The following is a 25,175-nucleotide window of genomic DNA, read 5'->3' on the forward strand; positions in this document are numbered from 1 at the left end:
CGTAACTATGATGTGGGTAACCGCGAACTGCTCGCCATCCGGTTAGCCCTAGGCGAATGGCGACAGTGGTTGGAGGGGGCGACCGTTCCTTTTGTCGTTTGGACTGACCATAGGAACCTTGAGTACATCCGTTCTGCCAAACGACTTAATGCGCGTCAGGCGCGTTGGGCGCTGTTTTTCGCTCGTTTCGAGTTCGTGATTTCTTATCGTCCGGGCTCTAAGAACACCAAGCCTGATGCTTTGTCTCGTCTCTTCAGTTCTTCAGTAGCCTCCACTGACCCCGAGGGGATTCTCCCTGAGGGGCGTGTTGTCGGGTTGACTGTCTGGGGAATTGAGAGGCAGGTAAAGCAAGCACTCACTCAAACTCCGTCGCCGCGCGCTTGTCCTAGGAACCTTCTTTTCGTTCCCGTTCCTACTCGTCTGGCCGTTCTTCAGTGGGCTCACTCTGCCAAGTTAGCCGGTCACCCTGGCGTTCGGGGTACGCTTGCTTCCATTCGCCAGCGTTTCTGGTGGCCCACCCGGGAGCATGACACGCGTCGTTTCGTGGCTGCTTGTTCGGTCTGCGCGCAGACTAAGTCCGGTAACTCTCCTCCTGCCGGCCGTCTCAGGCCGCTTCCTATTCCCTCTCGACCGTGGTCTCACATCGCCTTAGATTTTGTCACCGGACTGCCTTCGTCAGCGGGGAAGACTGTTATTCTTACGGTTGTCGATAGGTTCTCTAAGGCGGCTCATTTCATTCCCCTTGCTAAGCTTCCTTCTGCTAAAGAGACGGCACAAATCATCATCGAGAATGTTTTCAGAATTCATGGCCTTCCGTCAGACGTCGTTTCGGACAGAGGTCCGCAATTCACGTCTCAATTTTGGAGGGAGTTTTGCCGTTTGATTGGGGCTTCCGTCAGTCTCTCTTCCGGCTTTCACCCCCAGTCTAACGGTCAAGCAGAACGGGCCAATCAGACTATTGGTCGCATCTTACGCAGTCTTTCTTTTCGCAACCCTGCGTCTTGGTCAGAACAGCTCCCCTGGGCAGAATACGCCCACAACTCGCTTCCTTCGTCTGCGACCGGGCTATCTCCTTTTCAGAGTAGCCTCGGGTACCAGCCTCCGTTGTTCTCATCTCAGTTCGCCGAGTCCAGCGTCCCCTCCGCTCAGGCTTTTGTCCAACGTTGCGAGCGCACCTGGAAGAGGGTCAGGTCTGCACTTTGCCGTTATAGGGCGCAGACTGTGAGAGCTGCTAATAAGCGTAGAGTGAAGAGCCCTAGATATTGTCGCGGTCAGAGAGTTTGGCTCTCCACTCAGAACCTTCCCCTTAAGACGGCTTCTCGCAAGTTGACCCCGCGGTTCATTGGTCCATTCCGTATCTCTCAAATCATTAACCCTGTCGCAGTGCGACTTCTTCTGCCGCGATATCTTCGTCGCGTCCACCCGGTCTTCCATGTCTCCTGTGTCAAGCCCGTTCTTCGCGCCCCCGCTCGTCTTCCCCCCCCCCCCCCCATCCTTGTCGAGGGCGCACCCATCTACAGGGTCCGTAGGATTTTGGACATGCGTCCTCGGGGCCGTGGTCATCAGTACCTAGTAGATTGGGAGGGGTACGGTCCTGAGGAGAGGAGTTGGGTTCCCTCTCGGGACGTGCTGGACCGTGCGCTGATCGATGATTTCCTCCGTTGCCGCCAGGCTTCCTCCTCGAGTGCGCCAGGAGGCGCTCGGTGAGTGGGGGGGTACTGTCATGTTGTCTTGTCTCTGTCCTTTCCCTTCACCCTGTCTCCCTCTGCTGGTCGTTGTTATGTTACCTTTTCTCCCCCTCTTTTCCCCAGCTGTGCCTTGTCTCCTCCTAATTACCCATTCACCCCGTTCCCCACCTGTTCCCTTTTTCCCTCTGATTAGGTCCCTATATCTGTCTCTGTTTCTGCTCCTGTCCTTGTCGGATTCTTGTTTGTTTGTTTATGTGTCTCATGCCTGAACCAGACTATCATCGTGTGTGCTGCAACCTTGTCCTGTCCTGTCGGAATCTACCTGTCCATCTGAGCCCACGTATGTTCGTCATTAAAGTACTCTGTTTGTTAATTCGCTTTTGGGTCCTCATTCACGCACCATAACATCAAAGGTCTTTTCAGAGTCACCACATGATTGACCACTGTAAGAAAAACTCTTCAGTGTCATCCGTTATCCCTCTCTCTTCTGGTAGTGCCAGCCCTACAAACTGTCTCATTACCGAGGGCTAGCCTACATACGGGGTAAGTAGAGGACAGCCATACATTATAGTTATATAAAGTAAAGGGTTGTAAAGGGTCTTCTTGGATTTTCCTCTCCACTGTGTACTAGACACTAGAACAGTGGTCATCAACCAGTCAATCACGATTTCTTAAAAAAAAACATAAAGCCTTGCGTTCCTATTTTATTTTATTTTATGTTTCTCGCGCTGTTGGCGATAGGTGCACCCCATTCAGCTGCCCTGTGTGCCGGGTAGGCGAAGTGTTCCCATTTTTAACCATTTCATTTGTCTGAAGGTACAAATTCTGCCTTCCCGGCGGGCCTGGAGAGCAAATCAAGTGCGCTATAGGCCTACCATTGGCCAATTGGATGGCTTAGATTACCATGTCTGCAGTAACGTAGCAGACGTAAGGTTTGAATACTTTTAAAACCATGACTAGAGAAAGACTGTCTGTGAATACAGAAGAGAGCTGCTGTTTTTGAGTGAGTTCATTATTATGTTTTTACTCAGGCCTGTCAACTCTTTTTATTCAACACTTTTATGAGCCATAACATTTGCGTAGTTCCTATTTCCACTCATGCTACTATGTGATGAATGAAAAATATGAAAATGTATTGATAAGCTTGCGTTGTAATTGTTTGCAGCTTAGGTCTTTTTTAATATTGAGGAATATTTCACATTCTCTGTTTGTAGGAGTAACAACATGAATTTGTGCGTGTGGGGGAAATGCGACTCGAGTTTCGCCATTAGCTGGAAGACGGTGTCCCTTTTTGGTCAGTTTAATTGGAGGAAAGGGAGAGAGGAGGGATGTTGAGAGGCTGACCTTCAGTCTCGCTGCTCTCTCCCTTCTCTGAGACTGACCATCAGATGCAGGCACCATCAGCCCACTAAAATATAAATAAAAAGCTAATTATTTAAATGTATGCTCACTCAGCTGTGCCTCACAACTAATACAACAGCTGATCTATTACCGGTGTGATCATATAGCCTACCTCAAATGTTGGTCCGAACAACAATGCATCGGCAGGGCAATTCAAGCAAAGCCAATATGCAATGATAATGTATTGGGCCTATAGCTTACTGCACAAACCTCATTGCTACAGTACTGTTCATAGGTTAATGTTGCATAGGCTTACATTTTTTAAGTCATGTCGATCTCCGCTTGCATTTTGTCTCAGAAAGTGATCTAGTCTCAGAGAAGGGTGGTAACTACTGCACTAGAGCAATTGAAGTGTGACAGATTCTTTGGTCAGGTGACTGTCTTCATGCCTCACTGAAGAGTTTTCAAGGAGACATGCAGCAGCAGGAATCAGCTGACTTTACTGTCACCAATCAATGTGGCCAAATGAGGATTTGCTGTGTATGAATGGGGAGGTGAGGGGGGTTTTTCCCCAAAGCGTGGGAGCGTAGCTGGGTGTCCCACTTCTCTAGACCATGGGGCTCAAGAGGCCTGTAGAAAGCCATTCAGACTGGTAATCACACTCACAATGCTGCCAGTATGAATATCAATAACCCCCTTTTCTCTCAACTCCAACTGGGCCTGTCATCAGTAAATCTGTGAAAATGCATTCCAAAAACTTGGATCAGACAAGACCACTTGGCTTTTTTGTGGATCAATGAAAGTAGTTTTTAATGCCAATGCTTTTATTGTGAAGGCTGTGCCCTCTTGATTGCACTTCATAAAGCTCACCACCCACCAGCTGAATGCAGAAGGTGTTTGTAGGCTATCTCAGTACGTTGTTGAAAAAGAGCGGTCAGGATGTTCTTCTCTTTCTATTCCTCTCTCTAATCGCACTGCTGTCAATGCCTTTGTATCATGTATTTGTGACCCCACAAATTATCATTAGGCCCAAATATGCTTGTCTTTGACCCCTTTTGCACTTGGTAAGATAGATATCAAAATATATGTGATGAGATTATGTCCCCAGGTAGGACAGGGACATTCTTTGTGGAGGATCTGTTTCTTCACTTCTGAGTGATGGGAATAAGGTCATTCTCTCCCGTAGTTTCATAAAACACTGGAACGGTGTTCTGGATGGTGACCTTGAGTGCAATAAATGTAGTGAGCAACACATATCCTCACATCGCCCGACCGCCAGTTCCCCTTTCTGAGTCCTAACAGACTTGTTAAGTCCTTATGATACATGTGCGACTGTTATGTGTGTTTTTGAGATCAACGGACTGGTTTTTACGGCACACCTGTGCTGCTCTGTGGGAGAGCTCTCATTGTGTTGCTTGGCACCTCATTGGTATTCATATCTTCTCATACAGAGATCATGATGTTTAAATTAAAACCTTCCCTGGGCTCTGTCTGCTTTATGCAGTATCATTTGGCACAGTGTCTTTTCCCTTTGCTTCCAATGCCCTTTCTTGCCTCTCTGCTTGACACCAGCTTAAAATAAACCATGTGGTAAAGACATTGTCTGGCTCAGATATGTTTCCCATATCTGCTTAAATTGACCATTTATGAAGAGGAATGAGAACTGTCATGGTCGCCGGCTGCCCACCGCCTCCTCCCTCTGTCTCTGTATCCCAGGGGAGGCTGGTGAAGACATTCCAGTGTACAGGCCACTGCAGAGCATCAGAGGTTTTACTGTGGGATGATCTGCCTGCCTATTGCCTGTGTAACAGTATAATTTTAGATCGTCCCCTCGCCCATACCCGGGCGTGAACCAGGGACCCTCTGCACACATCAACAACAGTCACCCACGAAGCATCGTTACCCATCGCTCCACAAAAGCAGCGGCCCTTGCAGAGCAAGGGGAACCACTACTTCTAGGTCTCAGAGCAAGTGACGTCACCGATTGAAACGCTATTTAGCGCGCACCACCGCTAACTAAGCTATCCGTTTCACATCCGTTACATCTGCAGCACGGCTTTGGCTCTGCTTTAACCAGCTCATGTGTTCACATTAGTAACTCTTTGGGGTGAGAGTGCAGGGTTTCGGTGAGATGTCGCAACTAAAAGACAATCAGCATTAGTGTCTCTCTCCAGCATAGATGGCTCAATGAATTAAATCCAACACAGATGTTTCTGAACACTGCCAGTGGGTTTAGTCTTTGACAGACTAATGATATTCAGATAACTGAACATTGAGAAAATATTGTCAGTGGATTTTAGTCTGAAGGATGCTTTGTGTGCAAAGACAATTTTGGCATTTTTCATGAACAAGAACGTATAATGAACTTGAAAGTAGAAGCCATTTGAGACTGGAGAGATAAACTGTGATTGCATATTCTCTCCATACTCTCTAGTCTCACAGACAGAAATTATGCTGCTATGTGGAGATTGATTCCTCTATGTGACGTATTGATGTTATCACACAGGTGAAATTCGTTTTTGAGGAATGTGTATCCACTATCCAGGTAGCCAGCATATTCTGAAGCGTGTGTAATGTGTGGAATTGTATTGTTTTAATGGATACTAACATAAATCTGTCCTCTCTGAATTGGGTATTTTTCCAGTTTACTTGATATTTTGACTGTTGCCATGACTACATCTGGCTGGCCAAAGGGGTCTTGTAGGGGGGGAGATTTCCCTCCAGGAATCCCAGATTGGCTGCAGGATTTCCCCTAGAGGTGAGTCTAGACAGGAGAGGTTGCTGTTACTGATATATGGCAGTCACTCCCAGACAGGCAGCCATACTGGGCTTAGTTACAGATAAACAAGACTAATTTAGCCGACAGTACTTAGTTAAAACTCATTGCTTTTTTATCATATACAAATTGATGTATACTAACTACCCCGTCCCCCACTTTATTTTCTCTTTCCCTCTGTCTGGCTTTATCGCCCTCTAGCTCTGTGGGCTGCTTGTATCTTAACCTAGTCAGCTTTTGTGAGACCGTCACCCTGGTCTCGGAAGTACACAGGGAAGCCTCGTTGTTACGCATTCTAGCTGGAGAATTCCCCATTGGTGGAATGTCCTATGGAATGTCCTATGGTCATACTTAGTAAACAACAGGTGTAGACTAACAATGAAATTCTTACTTACAGTCCCTTCCCAACAATGCAGAGATAAAAAAAAGAATAATAATAACACAAGGAATAAATATACAATAAGTAATGATAACATGCCTCAAGTCTTCTTGGGTATGACGCTACAATCTTGGCAAGCCTCCAGCGTCGTTTTAGAGAATTTGGCAGTATGTCCAACCGGCCTCACAACTGCAGGCCACGTGTAACCACGCCAGCCCAGGACCTCCACCTCCGACTTCTTCACTTTTGGGATCGTCTGAGACCAGCCACCCAGACAGCTGATGAAACTGTGAGTTTGCACAACCAAATAATTTCTGCACAAACTGTCAGAAACCGTCTCAGGGAAGCTCATCTGCGTGCTTGTTGTCCTCACCAGGGTCGTGACCTGACTGCAGTTCGGCGTCATCAAATCCTCACCTTCAATGGCCACTGGCATGCTGGAGAATTGTGCTCTTCACGGATTAATCCCAGTTTCAACTGTACTGGGCAGATGGCATTGTGTGGGTGAAAGTATTGCTGATGTCAACGTTGTGAACAGCTTGCCCCATGGGGTTATGGTATGGGCAGGCGTAAGCTACAGACAACGAACACGGTTGTATTTTATCGATGGCAATTTTAATGCACAGAGATACCTTTACAAGATCCTGAGGCCCATTGTCAAGCCATTCTTCCTCTGCCATCACCTCATGTTTCAGCATGATAATGCACGGCCCAATGTCGCAAGGATCTGTACACAATTCCTGGAAGCTGAAAATGTCCCAGTTCTTCCATGGCCTGCATACTCACCCATTGAGCATGTTTGGGATACTCTGGATTGACGTGTACAACAGCATGTTCCAGCTCCCGCCAATATCCAGCAACTTCGCACAGCCATTGAAGAGGAGTGGAACAACATCCCACATCAACAGCCTGATCAACTCTGTGTGTGTCGATCTGCATGAGGCAAATGGTGGTCACACCAGATACTGACTGGTTTTCTGATCCACGCTCCTACCTTTGTTTTAAGATATCTGTGACTAACAGATGCATATCTGTGTTCCCAGTCTTGTGAAATCCATAGATTAGGGCTTAATGGTCTCCTGAGTAGCGCTGTGGTCTAAGGCACTGCATCTCAATGCTTGAGGTGTCACTAAAGACACCCTGGTTTGAATCCAGGCTGTGTTACAGCCGGCCGTGATTGGGAATCCCATACGGCGACGCACAATTGGCCCAGCATCGTCTGGGTTTGGCCAGCGTAAACCATCATTGTAAATAGGAATTTCTTCACTGACTTGCCTATTTAAATAAATAAAAACAATTATGATTTTATTTAAATTGACTGATTTCCATGAATGATCTATAACTCAGTAAAATCTTTGAAATTGTTGCATGTTGCTTTTACATTTTTGTTTGGTGTAATTTTACATAAATGTCAGTTTGTACATTTTGAACACTTGGAAATTAATAAAAATGTATTATTTAAGATGTTGGCTTGTTACAAAAACCCATTGGCCTAAACGCTACACTCGGTACCCATTAAGCTCAGTCTGGACTTTTCACATATTTGATCAAATATTTTTTCTAGTCTTATTAAAACATGTGGTAAGTAATGTCATAAAACTTTTATATCCAATTTTCTTACAACAATTAGGGCAGTATATATTGGAAATGTTTAAACTTAGATTTTGTTGGCTTATTAGCATCTTTTACTTCTAGTCTATTTCTATAGGCGGTTCTGAATTGCCTTCCCGGTCAAGTAATTGATTTCCACTTCCATTTTTAAATCAATTATTTAAATTATTATCAGGCTTTTTATGGGGAGGGCATGTCCTCATTGGCCTTGGTCCTCCTCTTTGATGAGGGAGAAATGGGCATGAAAGGGACTGTAATCATTTTTACATAATCTTGGTGCAGGGCTTTATAATTAGAAAGGGTTGATTTCCTTGAACCACAGCAGGGACTGAAATTGCAGGCATCGTCTGGGCCAGAACTTGAGGAAAAGGAACTGAAATAGCCCATGGTGAGTTTACATTACTGAGTTTTAGCCCTGGGTCAGATGGCAGTGCAGCCACCATGACACCAAGCCAACAGGCCGTCCAGCCAGCAAATTATTCAAGGCCAGCTTTTATGTGGCGCCTCTTGTTTTCAAAACTATCAGTCCTAATTACAGCTTTGTCATAATGTCTTTAGCATACAATATGCCTGAGATGTAATGCCCACTGTCTAGTATCGCTGCACAAATGAGCACTACAAAGGAGGTTTTATGATCTGCCATTCAGTCAAGGATTGGTATTTAGTTTTACTAGCGGAAAAGATGCAAGTGACTGTTAGGATTGTAAACAGGTCCAGCTCTTGAAATGTGCGAATAGACTCTCGTACTGAGAGTTTTAGGAATTTGGGCTTACATCATTTACTGGCACGCAGGGCAAACTGAAGTCACTATTGGCACCCCTGCATAACTGGAGCACAGTGATAGAAGGGGTCTCCCTCCCTCTCAGAGCCCCTTAGTGAAATACATCCCTCCTCTTTGATGTCTACTTCTCAAAAGTGCTATTGTAATACGGTAGCAAAGTTTGTAGTAATTGCCCTAGTAACTCTTAGCAGTTCTGGGTTCTTCATGAATGGAGGGGTTCTCTGTCTCTCTCTATCTGCCCTTCTCCCTGTCGTATAACACCCTGACACGGTGGTGAAACTGTGTGATCATTAGTTACTGCACACATCTAGCATAGCAACGGATGAGGACCTGCTTCAACTGCTTGACCTCTGATTGCTTGGCCTGTGGTTGTGCCCATCTCAATGATTCAATGGTCTTAACAAAATCCTTTCCTGTCTATTCACAACTCACATAGTCTTCATAGTAGCGGTTTAGGCATTTTGTCTAATTAAAGTAACAGATATTGTTTCATTAATAGTCTAGTTTAGTGGTAGTGAAGATATAGACTGAGATCAGCTCGTAAATCCTGGAATTGGACACAGAAAGAATCAGTATCTACTGTACCATAGAATACTGTGGAATTCTCAGTCTTGGAGTACTGTTTCCCCTGTCTCTGGGTGGCGTAATGGGTCGAGATGAGTCCCTGAGTGTCTTTAAGGTGTCTTTAGTCTAGGATTGGGCCCCCTTTCATGTGTGCTTGGAGCAACCTGTTCTATTCATGTCAGTGTTCCGTTGGGGCTGTTTAAACAAGCTCAATAGCTACTGACAGTGGCTCTGTGTTTTTGGCTCTTTTGCATTGACATGTTGTCAGGTTCAGTACCTAATGAAATACAAATCTGAAAATTAGCCTAGCAGATCATTGATTCTGTACAAATGCGTCATGTTTGTTAGCCGTTCAGTAATAACCCATTCACAGATCTGTGTGTTGTACAGTAACTGTTGAATATGGATGGTAATCTCTGGTCAGTAGGCCTTTGACCAGGTCATGGGGACCGCAGGGCTCAGCTGTATGGTCGAACACTTCACAAGCGACTGGAAACATACAGAGGTGTCATTGCACTGGGCCCCAGATTCTGTTTCTGGCATTCTACTTTATTTAATAGCCCTTTAAGCAAGACAGCTTTGTGTCTCCCGTTGCGAGGCTCCAGGGAGAACACAGCGCTATGTTGCTGATTATTCCCAGCAGCCAACATTAATTTCCCCTAGGAACTGAGCAAAGTCCTGGCTGGCCTTTAGCAGCAGACCACCAGCCTCCTGATCTTCTCCCATTGGTTCATCCTCATGGTCCAGACTGGCGTCATGGGCTTCGTCCCAAATGGCAGCCTATTCCCTATATAGAGCACTGCTTTTGACTAGGGACCAAAATGTTCTGATTAAAAGTAGTGTACTGTGTAGGGAATAGGGTGACATTTGTGACAAAGCCCATGGATTATCTGGGAAAAGGGACCCAAACAAGAGGCTGATATGGTCCTTAGAACATAGCCAAGCCTAACAGGCATGTGGCTCCCCACATCTATGATTATGATCCAGCCTGCGCTTTCTGTTGACGCATGAGCAACAGCACTATTGGAGGTTGATCATTCAGACATTTTAATGTGTGGTTGGTTAGATGAGAGCTTGAGAGGGCAGCAATTCTATTCAACAGAAGATATTACTTATTGAGAATGGTCTTTCCATTCGAAGTTGGCTTCGGTAAAGGCTCTACATTTTCCATTTAGAACTGGGCTAGCGGCTAGTTGGAATCATTAATGGGTCTTGAGCAAGGTCATCCCTAGTGGACTAAACTCCACTCCATGGTGAAGAAAGTTTCTGATGAACTTCAACAACGGTGTGGAGCTGAGACCAGGCTTTGTGGAATCTAGCTGCGACTACAGTACATTGATTCGCCCTTGAGCAAGGTCATCCCTAGTGGACTATGTGCTCATTTGAGCTAATTTGCCATCTTAGAGCAACGGCAATGAGCAAACAGTCAGTGTTATTATTTCATTAACGTTTACTGAGAAAGTATTGTTTCAGCAAACAAAGAAAGGCACATATTGGGGGTGAATTTTATAATTTACATTCTTTTAGGTATTGACCTTCAAGTCTTGTAGTCAGAGCTCGATTCCACAAAGCCTGGTCTCGGCTCCACGCCGTTGGTGAAGTTCATCATAAACTTCCTTCACCATGGAGTGGAGTTTAGTCCGCTAGGTTGTCCCTAGCCAGAACTCCAAGGAACTGTTTGGGAGAAACAGTCTTGGCTTAGTGCTCACTGGATCTAACACAGTGTCACGTTCTGACCTTAGTTCCTTTGTTTTGTCTTTTGTTTTAGTATGGTCAGGGCGTGAGTTGAGTGGGTTGTCTATGTTAGTTTTTCTATGATTTTCTATTTCTGTGTTTGGCCTGGTATGGTTCTCAATCAGAGGCAGCTGTCAATCGTTGTCCCTGATTGAGAACCATATTTAGGTAGCCTGTTTTCGAGTGTGTTTTGTGGGTGGTTGTTTTCAGTCTTTATTCAGTGTTCTGAATTAAAAAGATGAACACGTACCACGCTGCGCATTGGTCCTCACCTTATTCCACCGACGACGGCCGTTACACACAGGAATGAGTGTGTAGCCTACATGATGGGGAAAACTCCAAGCTATAGCTGAGGCCATTCGGGAAGTATTCGGAAAGCATTCAGACCCCTTGACTTTTCCCACATTTTCTTACGTTACAGCCATATACTAAAATGGATTTTTAAAAATCCCCTTATCAATCTACAAACAATACCCCATAATGACGAAGCAAAACAGGTGTGACGCTTGACATTCAGGCAAAAGAGTTCAATCTTGGTTTGATCAGACGAGATCATTTGGTTTCTCATGGTCTGAGAGTCGTTTAGGTGCCTTTTGGCAAACTCCAAGCATGCCGTCATGTGCCTTTTACTGAGGAGTGGCTTTCGTTTGGCCACTCTACCATAAAGACCTGATTTAATGCAGTGCTGCAGAGATGGTTGTCCTTCTGGAAGGTTCTCCCTTCTCCACAGAGGAACTCTGGAGCTCTGTCAGAGAGACCATAGGGTTCTTACTCACCTCCCTGATCAAGGCCCTTCTTTCCCGATTACTCAGGTTGGCCAGGCGGTCAGCTCTAGGAAGAGTCTTCTTCCATTCTAGAATGATGGAGGCCTCTGTGTTCTCGGGGACCTTCAATGCTGCAGATTTTTTTGGTAGCCTTCCCCAGATCCTGTCTCAGAGCTCTACAGAGAATTCCTTCGACCTCATGGCTTGGTTTTTGCTCTGACATGCACTGTCAACCTTATATAGACAGGTGTGTGCCTTTCCAAATCATGTCCAGTCATTTGAATTGACCACAGGTGGACTCCAATGAAGTTGTAGAAGCATGTCAAGGATGATCAATGGCAACAGGATGCACCTGAGCTCAATTTCGAGTCACATAGCAAAGGGTCTGAATTCTTATGTAAATAAGGTATTTCTGTTTTACATATTTATACATTTGCAAACATTTCGAACAACCTGATTCCCTTTGTCATTATGGGGTATTGTGTGTAGATTGCTGAGGAATTGTTTTTATTTAACCCATTTTAGAATAAGGCTGTAACAAAATGTGGAAAAAGTCAAGGGGTCTGAATACTTTCTGAAGGCACTGTACTTGCAGAACAGGTTATCATGTTTTCTTTTTCATGAAGGAATGCTTGATTGAGCTAAGCATTCCGTGATAAATAGGAAGTTACCCTTATTTTCTCCCACAGATTTGGGGTACATGGGATCATGAGGGCTCCATACTGTACTCCAAACCTATCATTGCCTCCCATGTTTTGGGAAATTAGCCTACAGGTTACTGAGTTCTTGTTAAGGCTTATCAGTCCAATGGACTCAGAGGAGACCTGAAAGGGCACTTTCCCACAGGTTAGGTTATCTGGTGTTAGCTGGAGTCTGTAGAGCAGGGTTACCCGTAGGTGGTTTTATGTGGCCACCCAAGTTTTAAAAAAGACTGTAACAGACTAAAAAATACAGTAAAAACAAGGGGAAATCAGCTCCAAGTGATTTTAATATAAGAAATCTGTTTCCAAGTATTCCCATACATAATAGAGACACGTTATTGTATACAACTTAGCAAGGTTTGAAATGATTACATTTTAGCCAAACATCATATATTTTTGGGCATCTTGCTGTCAATTTGCAGTCTACAAATTATTTGTCATTTTGTTACGGACCCCTGACCATCCGCTCAACAATAAAATCAGACCGTGGCTGAATCTAGTTGATGATCCCTTCTGTAGAGTTCTGTACAGTGTAGATATAGTACTCTGTTTTGGAGTAGCCTATTGCATCAATAACTGCAGCTTTCTTGCCTTTAGCGTCTCAAGTTCAAGCTGCTCCAACCCGAACCACTGAATTAATTATATTACTTCTGGATCATTATTCATTCCTCACACATTAGCTGTACAATGAATTTACTAGAATGCTCTCAGTATTGTACTGAGCCAAAACAGTATTTTGCTAATATTTGTTCAGTTAGTTTAACCAAAGGTTTTTGGATCAATGAGTCACACGTGTTATCTCAGCTCCATGGTCAATGACACCACTCTTATTTATGCTGCAAACTGGGTGTCTTGCCACATCATGAGCCCCATGGCGTATCATAGTGGGCCCATGACCTCTGGTTAAACCACACAGCATGTGGCTCCATTCACTCTTAATGTGTGTGTCTGACTCAGTCCTGGTCTATCACTGATCATGATCACTCCCTGGACCTTGATTTGAGAACGCTTATCTTGGTTTCTGAAAGACATCTGAAATTGTCAGTTTGATTTCATAGTGTGGCTAGGCACAATGTCTCCATTAGCAGAAAGCCTCCCTAAGAGGGGGATTTGTTCTGTTGTCCCAATGCCTTCAACTTCATTAGACATTCAGGAGTCCACATGTCTGGTAATATCTGATCTCAAATCAGTTTTTTTCCTCATGGAGATTTTGAATGGTCTGATGTATTTCATTTGTAATTTTCTCTTCGAAAATGTATGCTTAGCTTATATAATCAGGTTTGGTGAATAATATTGATGAGGCAAAAAATCAATACAGTTACATATTGCAATATTTCTTTGACTCCAAATATTGATTTGTTAAAAATAAGTTAGCATTAACTAACACTAGTCAACTCCGGTAGTTGTCACCCAATAGCTTGTTCTCCATCTTCTTTTTAAATAGTGAGCCAAGATGTTTTCTGAACTTTTATTTCCATGACTAATCCAAACTCATTTTCTCATGCTCTCTCTAGTCTCTCTGCAGCAGACATATAGTGAGCAATTTGTTTGGAACATCAAATCGCAATAAAATCGCAGTATCGAATCGCAATACATATAGAATTGTAAGAATCGCAATTAATATCGTATCGGCACCTAATATCGTATCGTGAGGTCCCTGGAAATTCCCAGCCCTAGTGAATAATGTCCTAAACAGTGTCTTCCATCTTCTCTTCTCAGCGGGTGAGCTCCACATTGCACAGCGCAGGTGCCTGTCTGGCGAAGGTGCCCCCCAGACACATGAGCCTGGAGGCCTCCACCGCCCCTACTCCCCAGAGGATGTGTTCAGACTGAGCCTGGCCAAGGGCGTGTCCATGTCTCTGCCCTCCTCACCCTTGCTGCCTCGCCAGTCCTACATGATGCCCTCGCGCTCTAGCAAGAGATCCCCAGGTACTGTACTGCACTACGTCCATCCAACCTCACCACACCTCACCCATCATCACTCCTCCTCATCCCACCCCTCCTCACCACACTCCTCCTCACCCCACCCCTCACTTCTAGGCTTACAGCACTATACTATTCCTGCAGTAGCTACACCACTACACTTACATTTACAAGTCCAGGCGTGAAGTGCTATGAGCATTTCCTGTTTCTCTGTTGTAATCCCAGGCTGGGACTGGTTCAGTCTCAGTGGACGTCTTCTGAAAGTGACGTTTGCTGTCTTCCTTCAGGTGTTATTGTGTCAATGCTGGACATCTGACAGCGCCTGAGGATCGACAATCCTTTTAGCTTTCAACCAGAATTTCTGTAGCTTCCAGCTTGTTTTTTGTCTTGCTTTGCTGTTGTTATACTTGAAAAATACCTTCTTACATAGATAGGGGGAAAATTATTGTCCATGCACTTGTATTCCTTTCATACTAAGACGTTTTTCCTCCAACTTTACCATACCGCCAACTTTATTCCGCCTTTTCTTTATAAACTGAAAGGTATTGCCGGTATCAAAGTCAAAACTTGTATTTTCGTCAAACGACCTAGTAATAATTTCGGTAAAGTTCTTCCTATGGCTTAGTATGCAAGGTAGCCGCAATGCTGAGGCGGCATTGGCACGCACTAGGCTCTTAAACTCTTGATGGTTGCCTGGCAGCGCCCTGTTACCATCCTCCTGGCATTTCTAAACTTTGCAAGACAGGTCACTTCACCCATCTCTTCACATAGCCCATCTCAAAGCATGCACTGTTTTCTTAACCACAACTGGATGAACTGGATGGATCCATAAATAACTACTGTTGGAATAGCCTAAATATCACTGAATGGCAAAAATATTAGAATAAAGTAGTTTATAACTTGTTACGGCTGCTGTCCCTGTACAGGGATCAACATCAGCGGACATCAGCGGAAATTTCAGAGTGGCAACTAATAGTACTCGATACAACTCAAACTTTCATTAAAACACACATGCAGGGTACTCAATTAAAGCTACACTCGTTGTGAATCTAGCCAACATGTCAGATTTTTAAAATGCTTTTCGGCGAAAGCATGAGAAGCTATTATCTGATAGCATGCAACCCCCAAAATACACAAAGGGGACGTAAACAGAATAATTAGCGTAGCCGGCACTACACAAAACGCAGAAATAAAATATAAAACATTCATTACCTTTGACAAGCTTCTTTGTTGGCACTCCTATATGTCCCATAAACATCACAATTGGGTCTTTTTTTCGATTAAATCCGTCCATGTATACCCAAAATGTCAATTTATAAAGGCCGTCTGATCCATGGAAAAGCACCGTTCCAAAACGCACCGTCATTTTTTAAAATTAAAAAAGTTACCTATAAACTTTGACAAAACACTTCAAACTACTTTTGTAATCCAACTTTAGGTATTAGTAAACGTTAATAATCGATCAAATTGATCACGGGGCGATCTGTATTCAACAGCAGCACGTTTTGAAATCATGGTCCACATTCTCTCTTTCATTACTTCCTGTGGTGTGGTCGACGACAGGAAGTGCCTATTCCTCATGTTACCAAGGATTAATTTAAAATCAATTGACAGTACTGGCGACATCGTGTGGAAGCTGTAGGCATTTTAAACAGGGCCCTATCTACAGAGACTGGCGGAGGGATATTATTTTGGTTTTTTTTGTGAACAGTTTTCCTTGGGATTCTTCCTGCTAAACGCGTTCTGTTATAGTCACAGACATGATTTAACCAGTTTTACAAACTTCAGAGTGTTTTCTATCCACACATACTAATCATATGCATATACTATATTCCTGGCATGAGTAGCAGGACGTTGAAATGTTGCGCGATTTTTAACAAAAAAGCTGCAAAAATTCGCAGCCTCTTTAACAGGCTAATGCAATTGAAGGCATGTATCAAATTGTTGATTACAGAAAGTCATTCAATCCTTGTAATAAATATGAACCAATAGCCTACCCGTGTGTGGTCAACGAGATGATCATTTCAGCACTGTTGTCTTTGATACAGCGCCATCGCGCTGCTTTGAGACAAGCGTAGGGACTTGTCTTCATAAATCAATAGGCCTGATGCCAGATTTTTCTTCTTCCACTGAATCATCATTTGGATGTTGGTTAGGCTATAATTAGGCTTGGAAAATGTTAGTTAATTTGAGGTGGGTGCTGCTCATGATCATCTTATCTAGTTGGCTCATTTAGGCCTTTTAGAACATTTTGCCAGCATGTTATGTAGTTTAACAAGCTGAATATTTTGCTCTTCAGTCGCTTAGTAGCCAATAGGCCTAGCCCTGACCAAAAGCCTGTGACTTCCCTGACTTGTCTGATAATCAGTCAATCTTATTTTGTTTCACTGAATCTCCCTCTGTATAGGCTATTTTGTTAATTGTTTCCTGGCTGGGCAAATAAGTAGAGGTGGTAGGCCTATAGCTCATCTATGTGTTTGCTCTATCGCTGATCAGACATATTTAGTGTGCAATAATGTAGCCTAAATCAAGGGTATAGACAATTCCAAAAGCCCACTGAGGTTGTGAAATGTTGAGCATGAGAGTCACATTCTTTTGAAAATAGTATTGCTATTATCTTCTATTGGAGTGAGGTAGGTAAAACGTGGATAAAAAAAAGTATGGGCAGCGGTTCCACACGTTTACACGTCGGCATGCGCATGGGAGGTATAAAAGGAGTATGCAGGCAAGAATATGGTAAAAATGGGCCTGTTTGAAAGGAGGTCGTATAAACATTGCTCATTTTTGGGGGGGTCAAAATACCGTAAATCCTATGGGAAAGCAGTATTGGTCAATTCATTCAGCTTTTGTACTGTATTCAATCTCCATGTGATTTCATTGTGTTTGAGTCAGGGTAGAGGAGAGTAAAGGGTTTGTTTGTTTGTTTGTTTCACTGTATCCCTCCTCTTCATCCCTCCATCCCTCCCACTTTATTTGATCAGCTTCTGTCAAGATGGTGGTCTTTACAGCGACGTAGCTTGTTGGCCATCTATTGGTTCTTAATGCGGGGCATGTGTACAGTATGTATACACAGTGTCTAATTGTTGCTCCTCTTTATCTGCTCCCCTCTCTCTCTCCCATGTTGCGAACATGGCTGTCAACAGCTGTGGGTGTGTGCAGCCATCTTAAAAGCAGCCTGGGCCATTGTATCTGGACCTGTTTCAACCTGAGGCTTTGTATTGTGAAGACTTAGCAAAGAGGATAGAAATCCTTTAAGCGGTCACTCTGGTCCCCTGCACACATCTGGGAATTATCTGTGTGGTATCTACTCTTCTGTGGAGGCTGCTGAGGTGAGGACGGCTCATAATAATGGGTGGAACAGAGCAAATGGAATGGCATCAAACACGTGGAAGCCATGTGTTTGATGTATTTGCTACTTAGTCCATTCCAGCCATTACCACAAGCCTGTCCTCCCCAATTAAGGTGCCACCAACCTCCTGTGCTACTCTTTGTTTTAAGTGCTCTATGCTTTGATCCAGCATTTAGTATAAGATGTGCTGGTAAGTAGGCCTTTGGCCTCTAGATCCAACTAGGCCACTGGTCTAATTTCAGAGCAAGGCTATATTTTCTATACCTCAACAAATGCTTCTCGCATCAGTAACATAACTTTATTTTGGAGATTGAAATGTGGAAATCTCTACGGACGAGGTACATTTTACTCACTCCAACTGTATTGGAAATTGGAACCGTATTTTGTTAAATTTTTGCCTGTTTGGAATGAGGTTTCTAATGGGGAGTATCCTGTTCTAATTTCAGCTACAGAGCTTGGGAATAGTACTCTCTGATCCAGACTGTTTTCATTTGAGAGATTGTGGTTGACACAGATTTTTTTTCATCTCAAACCTCATTTGCTATGCTCTTTTTCCACAATTCTCTCCACACAGCGCTCTCCGATTCTAACGTTGGATTTGTGAGTTTATAAAGCAAACTGCATATGTTATGCAAATCAACTTCGTTTTCAAAAAGAGGCCTTCGAAACTGCAAAATATGCTTACTCAGTAGTTTATTGTGCTAAAACGAGAATCGGTAGCTGTATTTGTTAAAGCCAAGGAAAACCGGTGTCAAGTCGAGCAATGTGAAATCCACATCTGAATGTGTTATACGTTTGTCTAAGCAGTGTACAGTCCCCTCTGACTCACCTACCACTCAACTTAAAAAACACCTTTTATTCTTCATCCTCCAGGCGGTATTGGTATTTGCCGTGGTTGTTTTAAGCCCATCAAAGGCAGCTCTGATGAAAAGCACATTGACAGGAAAGAGGGGAAGAGTGAGAGAGAGAGGGGGAGGACAGGGTTTGTGAAGGGGAACAGAACCCAGAGAGAGTGTCTATTTAGACACTCTGAAGGTAAAGAAGTACAAAATGCAGAATAGGAGAGAATAAATTAAGATGGTTCAGAAAATAAAGGAAAGGGGGATGGTTGAGGGTGGGCAGTCCACTGTCTCGCTCACAGATAAGTGACAGACTGGAGGGGGAGAGTTCTCACCTACAGTTAATAAACACATACCGTAGTAGTACTGTAGGAAATATCCCAGCTCTCACAAATAACAGGTTGCCATCTTGAATATGTTATTTTGGTCAAATACCGTGGGAGAGCGGGTGTGTTTACTCTGCTGTAGTTTAGCAGTGTTTAACAAAGGGAAATGTCATGACCCAGTGACTTATCCTCTACAGACGCCGTGTCAGAGAGGTCGACAGAGAGAGAGAGAGAGATGTTTGTAAGTGAAACCAGATTGTGCTGATTCATCAGGGCAGCTCAGAAACATGCCTAGAATTACCGTGACAGAGCTCCCTGCAACTCAGGGAGGAAGGCTCAGGGGGAGTCCTGTCACCCCCACACTACTCAACCCACCCATCTCTCTACCCTGCTGCTCATCCTACCCCCATACTCCTCATCCATCCACTATGACCTTTTTGGGAAGTGGTTGCTCTGATCACGACGCCTTTGTGGCTTGCTTAATTTCCTGACAGATTGGATAATCTATAGCATTGTGGTGAAAGGCTTGATTTTAACGGGAGTCCTTTCATGAAGACTTCACAGAAACAACCCAGAAAATACTGCGGGCCAATTAAATTAAGCGTGACGAATTCCCGAGCCACATGGGCCTGGTGGTGCTGCTCACTGCTGCTGCTTTGATCAGCTAAGTAGAGAGCTGACAATGAACGCAGTGCAGACATGTGTTGCACAGGACCTCCAGTGTACAGTCTGAAGTTTACAGGTCTGGTGGAGGCTGGCCCATTCGAAGTTAGGGGCTCAGCCTTCAGCCTCAGGAAAGTGTGACTGACTGCCTCTGCTCTGACTGCCAGTGGGACATGATGGAATCCTGGGCAACTCCACAGTGACCTCCTCTGGTCATGTCGGGTCACTGTGTTTTTCATCAGTGATTCCCTCCTGCCTCGAGTCTTCAAGGTCGTAACCGTCCAGCCAGGCTCTGTCTGAACCGGCCCTCCCTGTCTCCCTGATGACTTTCTGGGTGCTGGGAGTGGATGAGCAACATTCAAACACCCCACCTCCTCTCAGCCGTACACACATCTATACGCACATCAGACGTCCTGCCTACCAGATTTGCCAATAACAGCTCTGCTTCCATCCCAATTACAGGCTTTACTAGTGACATTGAATTTCAACTAAGGCGATAGAGTGGGGAGAGTAGAGTTTACGCTCTGCTTACCCCAACAGAGAGGATAGGTGAATGGACATTGTGAGGCACGTGGACAACAATTAGGCATATACTTAGCCATCTTGACACGTTTTTTGGAAACATAAAACAGCAGATCATATCGTATGTATTACCATTCTGGGCTGCTTATCGTTTTAATCTGCATGTACAGTGCCTTCCGAAAGAATTCACAACCCTTGGATTTTTCTACATTTTGTTGTGTGACAGTCTGAATTTAAAATGGATTAAATGTATATGTTTGTCACTGGCCCACACACAATACCCCATAATGTCAAAGTGAATTTGTTTTTGCCATGTTTACAAATTAATACAAATGTAAAGCTGAAATGTCTTTAAGTCAATAAATATTCAACCCCTATCGTATGGCAAGCCTAAATTAAATTCAGGAGTAAACATTTGCTTAACAAGTCACATAAGTTGCATGAACTCTCTGTGTGCAATAATAGTGTTTAACATGATTTTTTGAATGACTCCCTTATCTCTATACCCCCTACATACAATTTTCTGTTAAAAACAGATTCAACTACAAAAACCAGGGAGCTTATCCAATGCCTTGCAAAGAAGGTCACCTGTTGGTAGATGGGTACAAATTAAAAGACATTGAATATACCTTTGAGCATGGTGAAGTTATTAATTACACTTTGAACGGTTTGTAAATACACCCAGTCACTACAAAGATACAGGCGTCCTTCCTAACTCAGTTGCCGGAGAGGAAAGAAACTGCTCAAGGGTTTAACCAGGAGGCCAACGGTGACTTTAAAACAGTTACAGAGTTTAATCACTCCTCTTTTCAGTTCGATGCAGCTAGCAACTGGAACGAGCTGCAAAAAACACTCAAATTGGACAGTTTTATCACCATCTCTTCATTCAAAGACTCAATCATGGACACTCTTACTGACTGTTGTGGCTGCTTCACGTGATGTATTGTTGTCTCTATCTTCTTGCCCTTTGTGCTGTTGTCTGTGCCCAATAATGTTTGTACCATGTTTTGTGCTGCTACCATGTTGTTGTCATGTTGTGTTGCTACCATGCTGTGTTGTCATGTGTTGTTGTCTTAGGTCTCTCTTTATGTAGTGTTTTGGAGTCTCTTGTCGTGATGTGTGTTTTTGTCCTATTTTTATTTTAGTTTAATCCCAGCCCCTGTCCTCGCAGGAGGCCTTTTGCCTTTTGGTAGGCCATCATTGTAAATAAGAATTTGTTCTTAACTGACTTGCCTAGTTAAATAAAGGTTAAATAAAAAATAATGTCTGTGATAGGAGAAAACTGAGGATGGATCAACAACGTTGTAGTTACTCCACAATACTAACCCAAAAAATATTCTAAAACATGCATCCTGTTTGCAACAAGGCACAAAAGTAATATTGCAAAAAATGTGGCAAAGCAATTATCTTTTTCTACTGAATACAAAGTGTTATGTTTGGGGCAAATCGAATACAACACATTACTGAGACCACTCTCCTATATTCAAGCATGGTGGTGGCTGCATCATGTTATGGGTATGCTTGTAATCGTTAAGGACTAGGGAGTTTTTCAGGATAAAAAAGAAACAGAATGTAGCTAAGCGCAGGCAAAATCCTAGTGGAAAATCTGGTTCACTCTGCTTTACATCAAACACTGGGAGATGAATTCACCTTTCAGTTGTACAATAACTTGAAACACTGCTTACCAAGAAGACAGTGAATGTTCCTGAGTGGCCAAATTACAGTTTTGACTTAAATCTGCCTGTAGGTTGTCAAGCAATGATCAACAACTAATTTGACAGAGCTGGAAGAATTTTGAAAATAATAATAGGAAAATAATAATGGGTAAATGGGTGAGAAACAAATATTTAATCAATTTTGAATTTAGGCTGTAACACAACAAAATGTGGAATAAGTCAAAGGGTATGAATAATTTCTGAAAGCACTGTATATGGAATAATGCTTGGGCAGACAGGTCCCTCATAGGACCATTTCACATGGAAATCATTTAAAATGTAACACTTTGATGGAGAGCTTTGGCCCCAGTTCTCTAATAATCAAAGGATTGTTTTTCTCGATCAGTCAGGCAGAGGTGCATCTGATCTGTGAAAGAGAGCATGGCGGCGCAGGACTCTTGGCACTGTAGTCTCAGTTTGATATCATCAGATCTGAGTCTTCCACCTTTGCCCAGCCACGCGTGTAAGTAACCCTGACTGGCCACTGCCATTGATGGATCTGAGAAGACCCTGCTGCCATGATATACTATGTTTGGAAACGTCCTTGGACAAAACCTTACTACCAAATGTAAATTCCCTTAAACACTCCGACCCCTAAAGACTCCTCAAGTCACCTTGTGCTAGGGGTTGGAAGTGCATGCTAGTGGAATCAGATTCTGCACCACCTACAACAAAATACACAACAATACACAATTTAACCACCCCACTAATTGTACTGGTCTTTATTGGACTGGCTAGCTAAGCATACCTAACATGGACATTTCAATATTGTCAGCTTGCTGTTAGCTAACTAGCATCACAAAATTGGCAGCAAGATTCCAAGCCAGCTGAGACTGCTGAGACCATAGATGATTTATACACATTCATCATTGCTACTAACACACAAATAAAATGACTTAGCTATATTGACAATTTTATTTTTAGTAACAGAGTGTTTTCCAGAAAAGGGTGGAATAGATGGCTACCAAATTGAGATACTCTTTATTTGCTAACATTAGCCATCTTTCGTTAGCCAATGTCATTCAAAGATAGAACAAACAAACATGATTACTCTGCTGAAGGTAGCTACCAGTCTAGCAGTGACTAATATGACATAGAGGAAATTTATTGACAGTGGGTATACCAAAAGATAGCTATATGATTTAGCTGATGGCTTTCAGAGTTCAATACAGGTCTGTCAACTTCCGGCGCCGACAGAGATGGCCGCCTCGCTTCGCGTTCCTAGGAAACTATTACTGGTGTTTTGTTTTTTTACGTGTTATTTCTTACATTAGTACACCAAGTCATCTTAGGTTTCATTACATACAGTCGAGAAGAACTACTGAATATAAGATCAGCGTCAACTCACCATCAGTACGACCAAGAATATGTTTTTCGCGACGCGGATCCTGTGTTCTGCCTTTCACCCAGGACAACGGAATGGATCCCATGCAGGGACCCAAAAAAATGACTCAGAAAAAGAGGGAAACGAGGCGGTCTTCTGGTCAGACTCCGGAGACGGGCACATCGTGCACCACTCCCTAGCATTCTTCTCGCCAATGTCCAGTCTCTTGACAACAAGGTTGATGAAATCCGAGCAAGGGTAGCATTCCAGAGTGACATCAGAGACTGTAACGTTCTTTGCTTCACGGAAACATGGCTCACTGGAGAGACGCTATCGGAGGCGGTGCAGCCAGCGGGTTTCTCCACGCATCGCGCCGACAGAAACAAACATCTTTCTGGTAAGAAGAGGGGCGGGGGCGTATGCCTTATGGCTAACGAGACATGGTGTGATGAAAGAAACATACAGGAGGAACTCAAATCCTTCTGTTCACCTGATTTAGAATTCCTCACAATCAAATGTAGACCGCATTATCTACCAAGAGAATTCTCTTCGATTATAATCACAGCCGTATATATCCCCCCCAAGCAGACACATCGATGGCTCTGAACGAACTTTATTTGACTCTTTGCAAACTGGAATCCATTTATCCGGAGGCTGCATTCATTGTAGCTGGGGATTTTAACAAAGCTAATCTGAAAACAAGACTCCCTAAATTTTATCAGCATATCGATTGCGCAACCAGGGGTGGAAAAACCTTGGATCATTGTTACTCTAACTTCCGCGAAGCATATAAGGCCCTGCCCCGCCCTCCTTTCGGAAAAGCTGACCACGACTCCATTTTGTTGATCCCTGCCTACAGGCAGAAACTAAAACAAGAGGCTCCCACGCTGAGGTCTGTCCAACGCTGGTCCGACCAAGCTGACTCCACACTCCAAGACTGCTTCCATCACGTGGACTGGGACATGTTTCGTATTGCGTCAGATAACAATATTGACGAATACGCTGATTCGGTGTGCGAGTTCATTAGAACGTGCGTTGAAGATGTCGTTCCCATAGCAACGATTAAAACATTCCCTAACCAGAAACCGTGGATTGATGGCAGCATTCGCGTGAAACTGAAAGCGCGAACCACTGCTTTTAATCAGGGCAAGGTGACTGGTAACATGACCGAATACAAACAGTGCAGCTATTCCCTCCGCAAGGCTATCAAAAAAGCTAAGCGTCAGTACAGAGACAAAGTAGAATCTCAATTCAACGGCTCAGACACAAGAGGCATGTGGCAGGGTCTACAGTCAATCACGGACTACAAGAAGAAATCCAGCCCAGTCACGGACCAGGATGTCCTGCTCCCAGGCAGACTAAATAACTTTTTTGCCCGCTTTGAGGACAATACAGTGCCACTGACACGGCCTGCAACGAAAACATGCGGACTCTCCTTCACTGCAGCCGAGGTGAGTAAGACATTTAAACGTGTTAACCCTCGCAAGGCTGCAGGCCCAGACGGCATCCCCAGCCGTGCCCTCAGAACATGCGCAGACCAGCTGGCCGGTGTGTTTACGGACATATTCAATCACTCCCTATACCAGTCTGCTGTTCCCACATGCTTCAAGAGGGCCACCATTGTTCCTGTTCCCAAGAAAGCTAAGGTAACTGAGCTAAACGACTACCTAGCACTCACTTCCGTCATCATGAAGTGCTTTGAGAGACTAGTCAAGGACCATATCACCTCCACCCTACCCGACACCCTAGACCCACTCCAATTTGTTTACCGCCCAAATAGGTCCACAGACGATGCAATCTCAACTACACTGCACACTGCCCTAACCCATCTGGACAAGAGGAATACCTATGTGAGAATGCTGTTCATCGACTACAGCTCGGCATTCAACACCATAGTACCCTCCAAGCTCGTCATCAAGCTCGAGACCCTGGGTCTCGACCCCGCCCTGTGCAACTGGGTACTGGACTTCCTGACGGGCCGCCCCCAGGTGGTGAGGGTAGGCAACAACATCTCCACCCCGCTGATCCTCAACACTGGGGCCCCACAAGGGTGCGTTCTGAGCCCTCTCCTGTACTCCCTGTTCACCCACGACTGCGTGGCCACGCACGCCTCCAACTCAATCATCAAGTTTGCGGACGACACAACAGTGGTAGGCTTGATTACCAACAACGACG

At 44.1% G+C, this 25,175-nt stretch overlaps 1 protein-coding gene across 7 annotated transcripts in view; it reads left to right on the forward strand.

The window, feature by feature from the left end:
• LOC110520058 (protein TANC1) overlaps window positions 1-25,175 on the forward strand; it is a 285,120-nt gene that overhangs the window by 82,727 nt on the left and 177,218 nt on the right. For all 7 annotated transcript variants that reach the window (XM_021597049.3, XM_021597043.3, XM_021597046.3 and 4 more), the window contains one exon: window positions 14,059-14,268. In XM_021597049.3, the coding sequence (XP_021452724.3) occupies window positions 14,059-14,268 (210 nt within the window). The remainder of the gene's footprint in view (window positions 1-14,058; window positions 14,269-25,175) is intronic.

This window comes from Oncorhynchus mykiss, chromosome 3 (assembly GCF_057628025.1).
Source record: "Oncorhynchus mykiss isolate SJ-2025 chromosome 3, ASM5762802v1, whole genome shotgun sequence".
NCBI classification, from domain to species: Eukaryota; Metazoa; Chordata; class Actinopteri; order Salmoniformes; family Salmonidae; genus Oncorhynchus; species Oncorhynchus mykiss.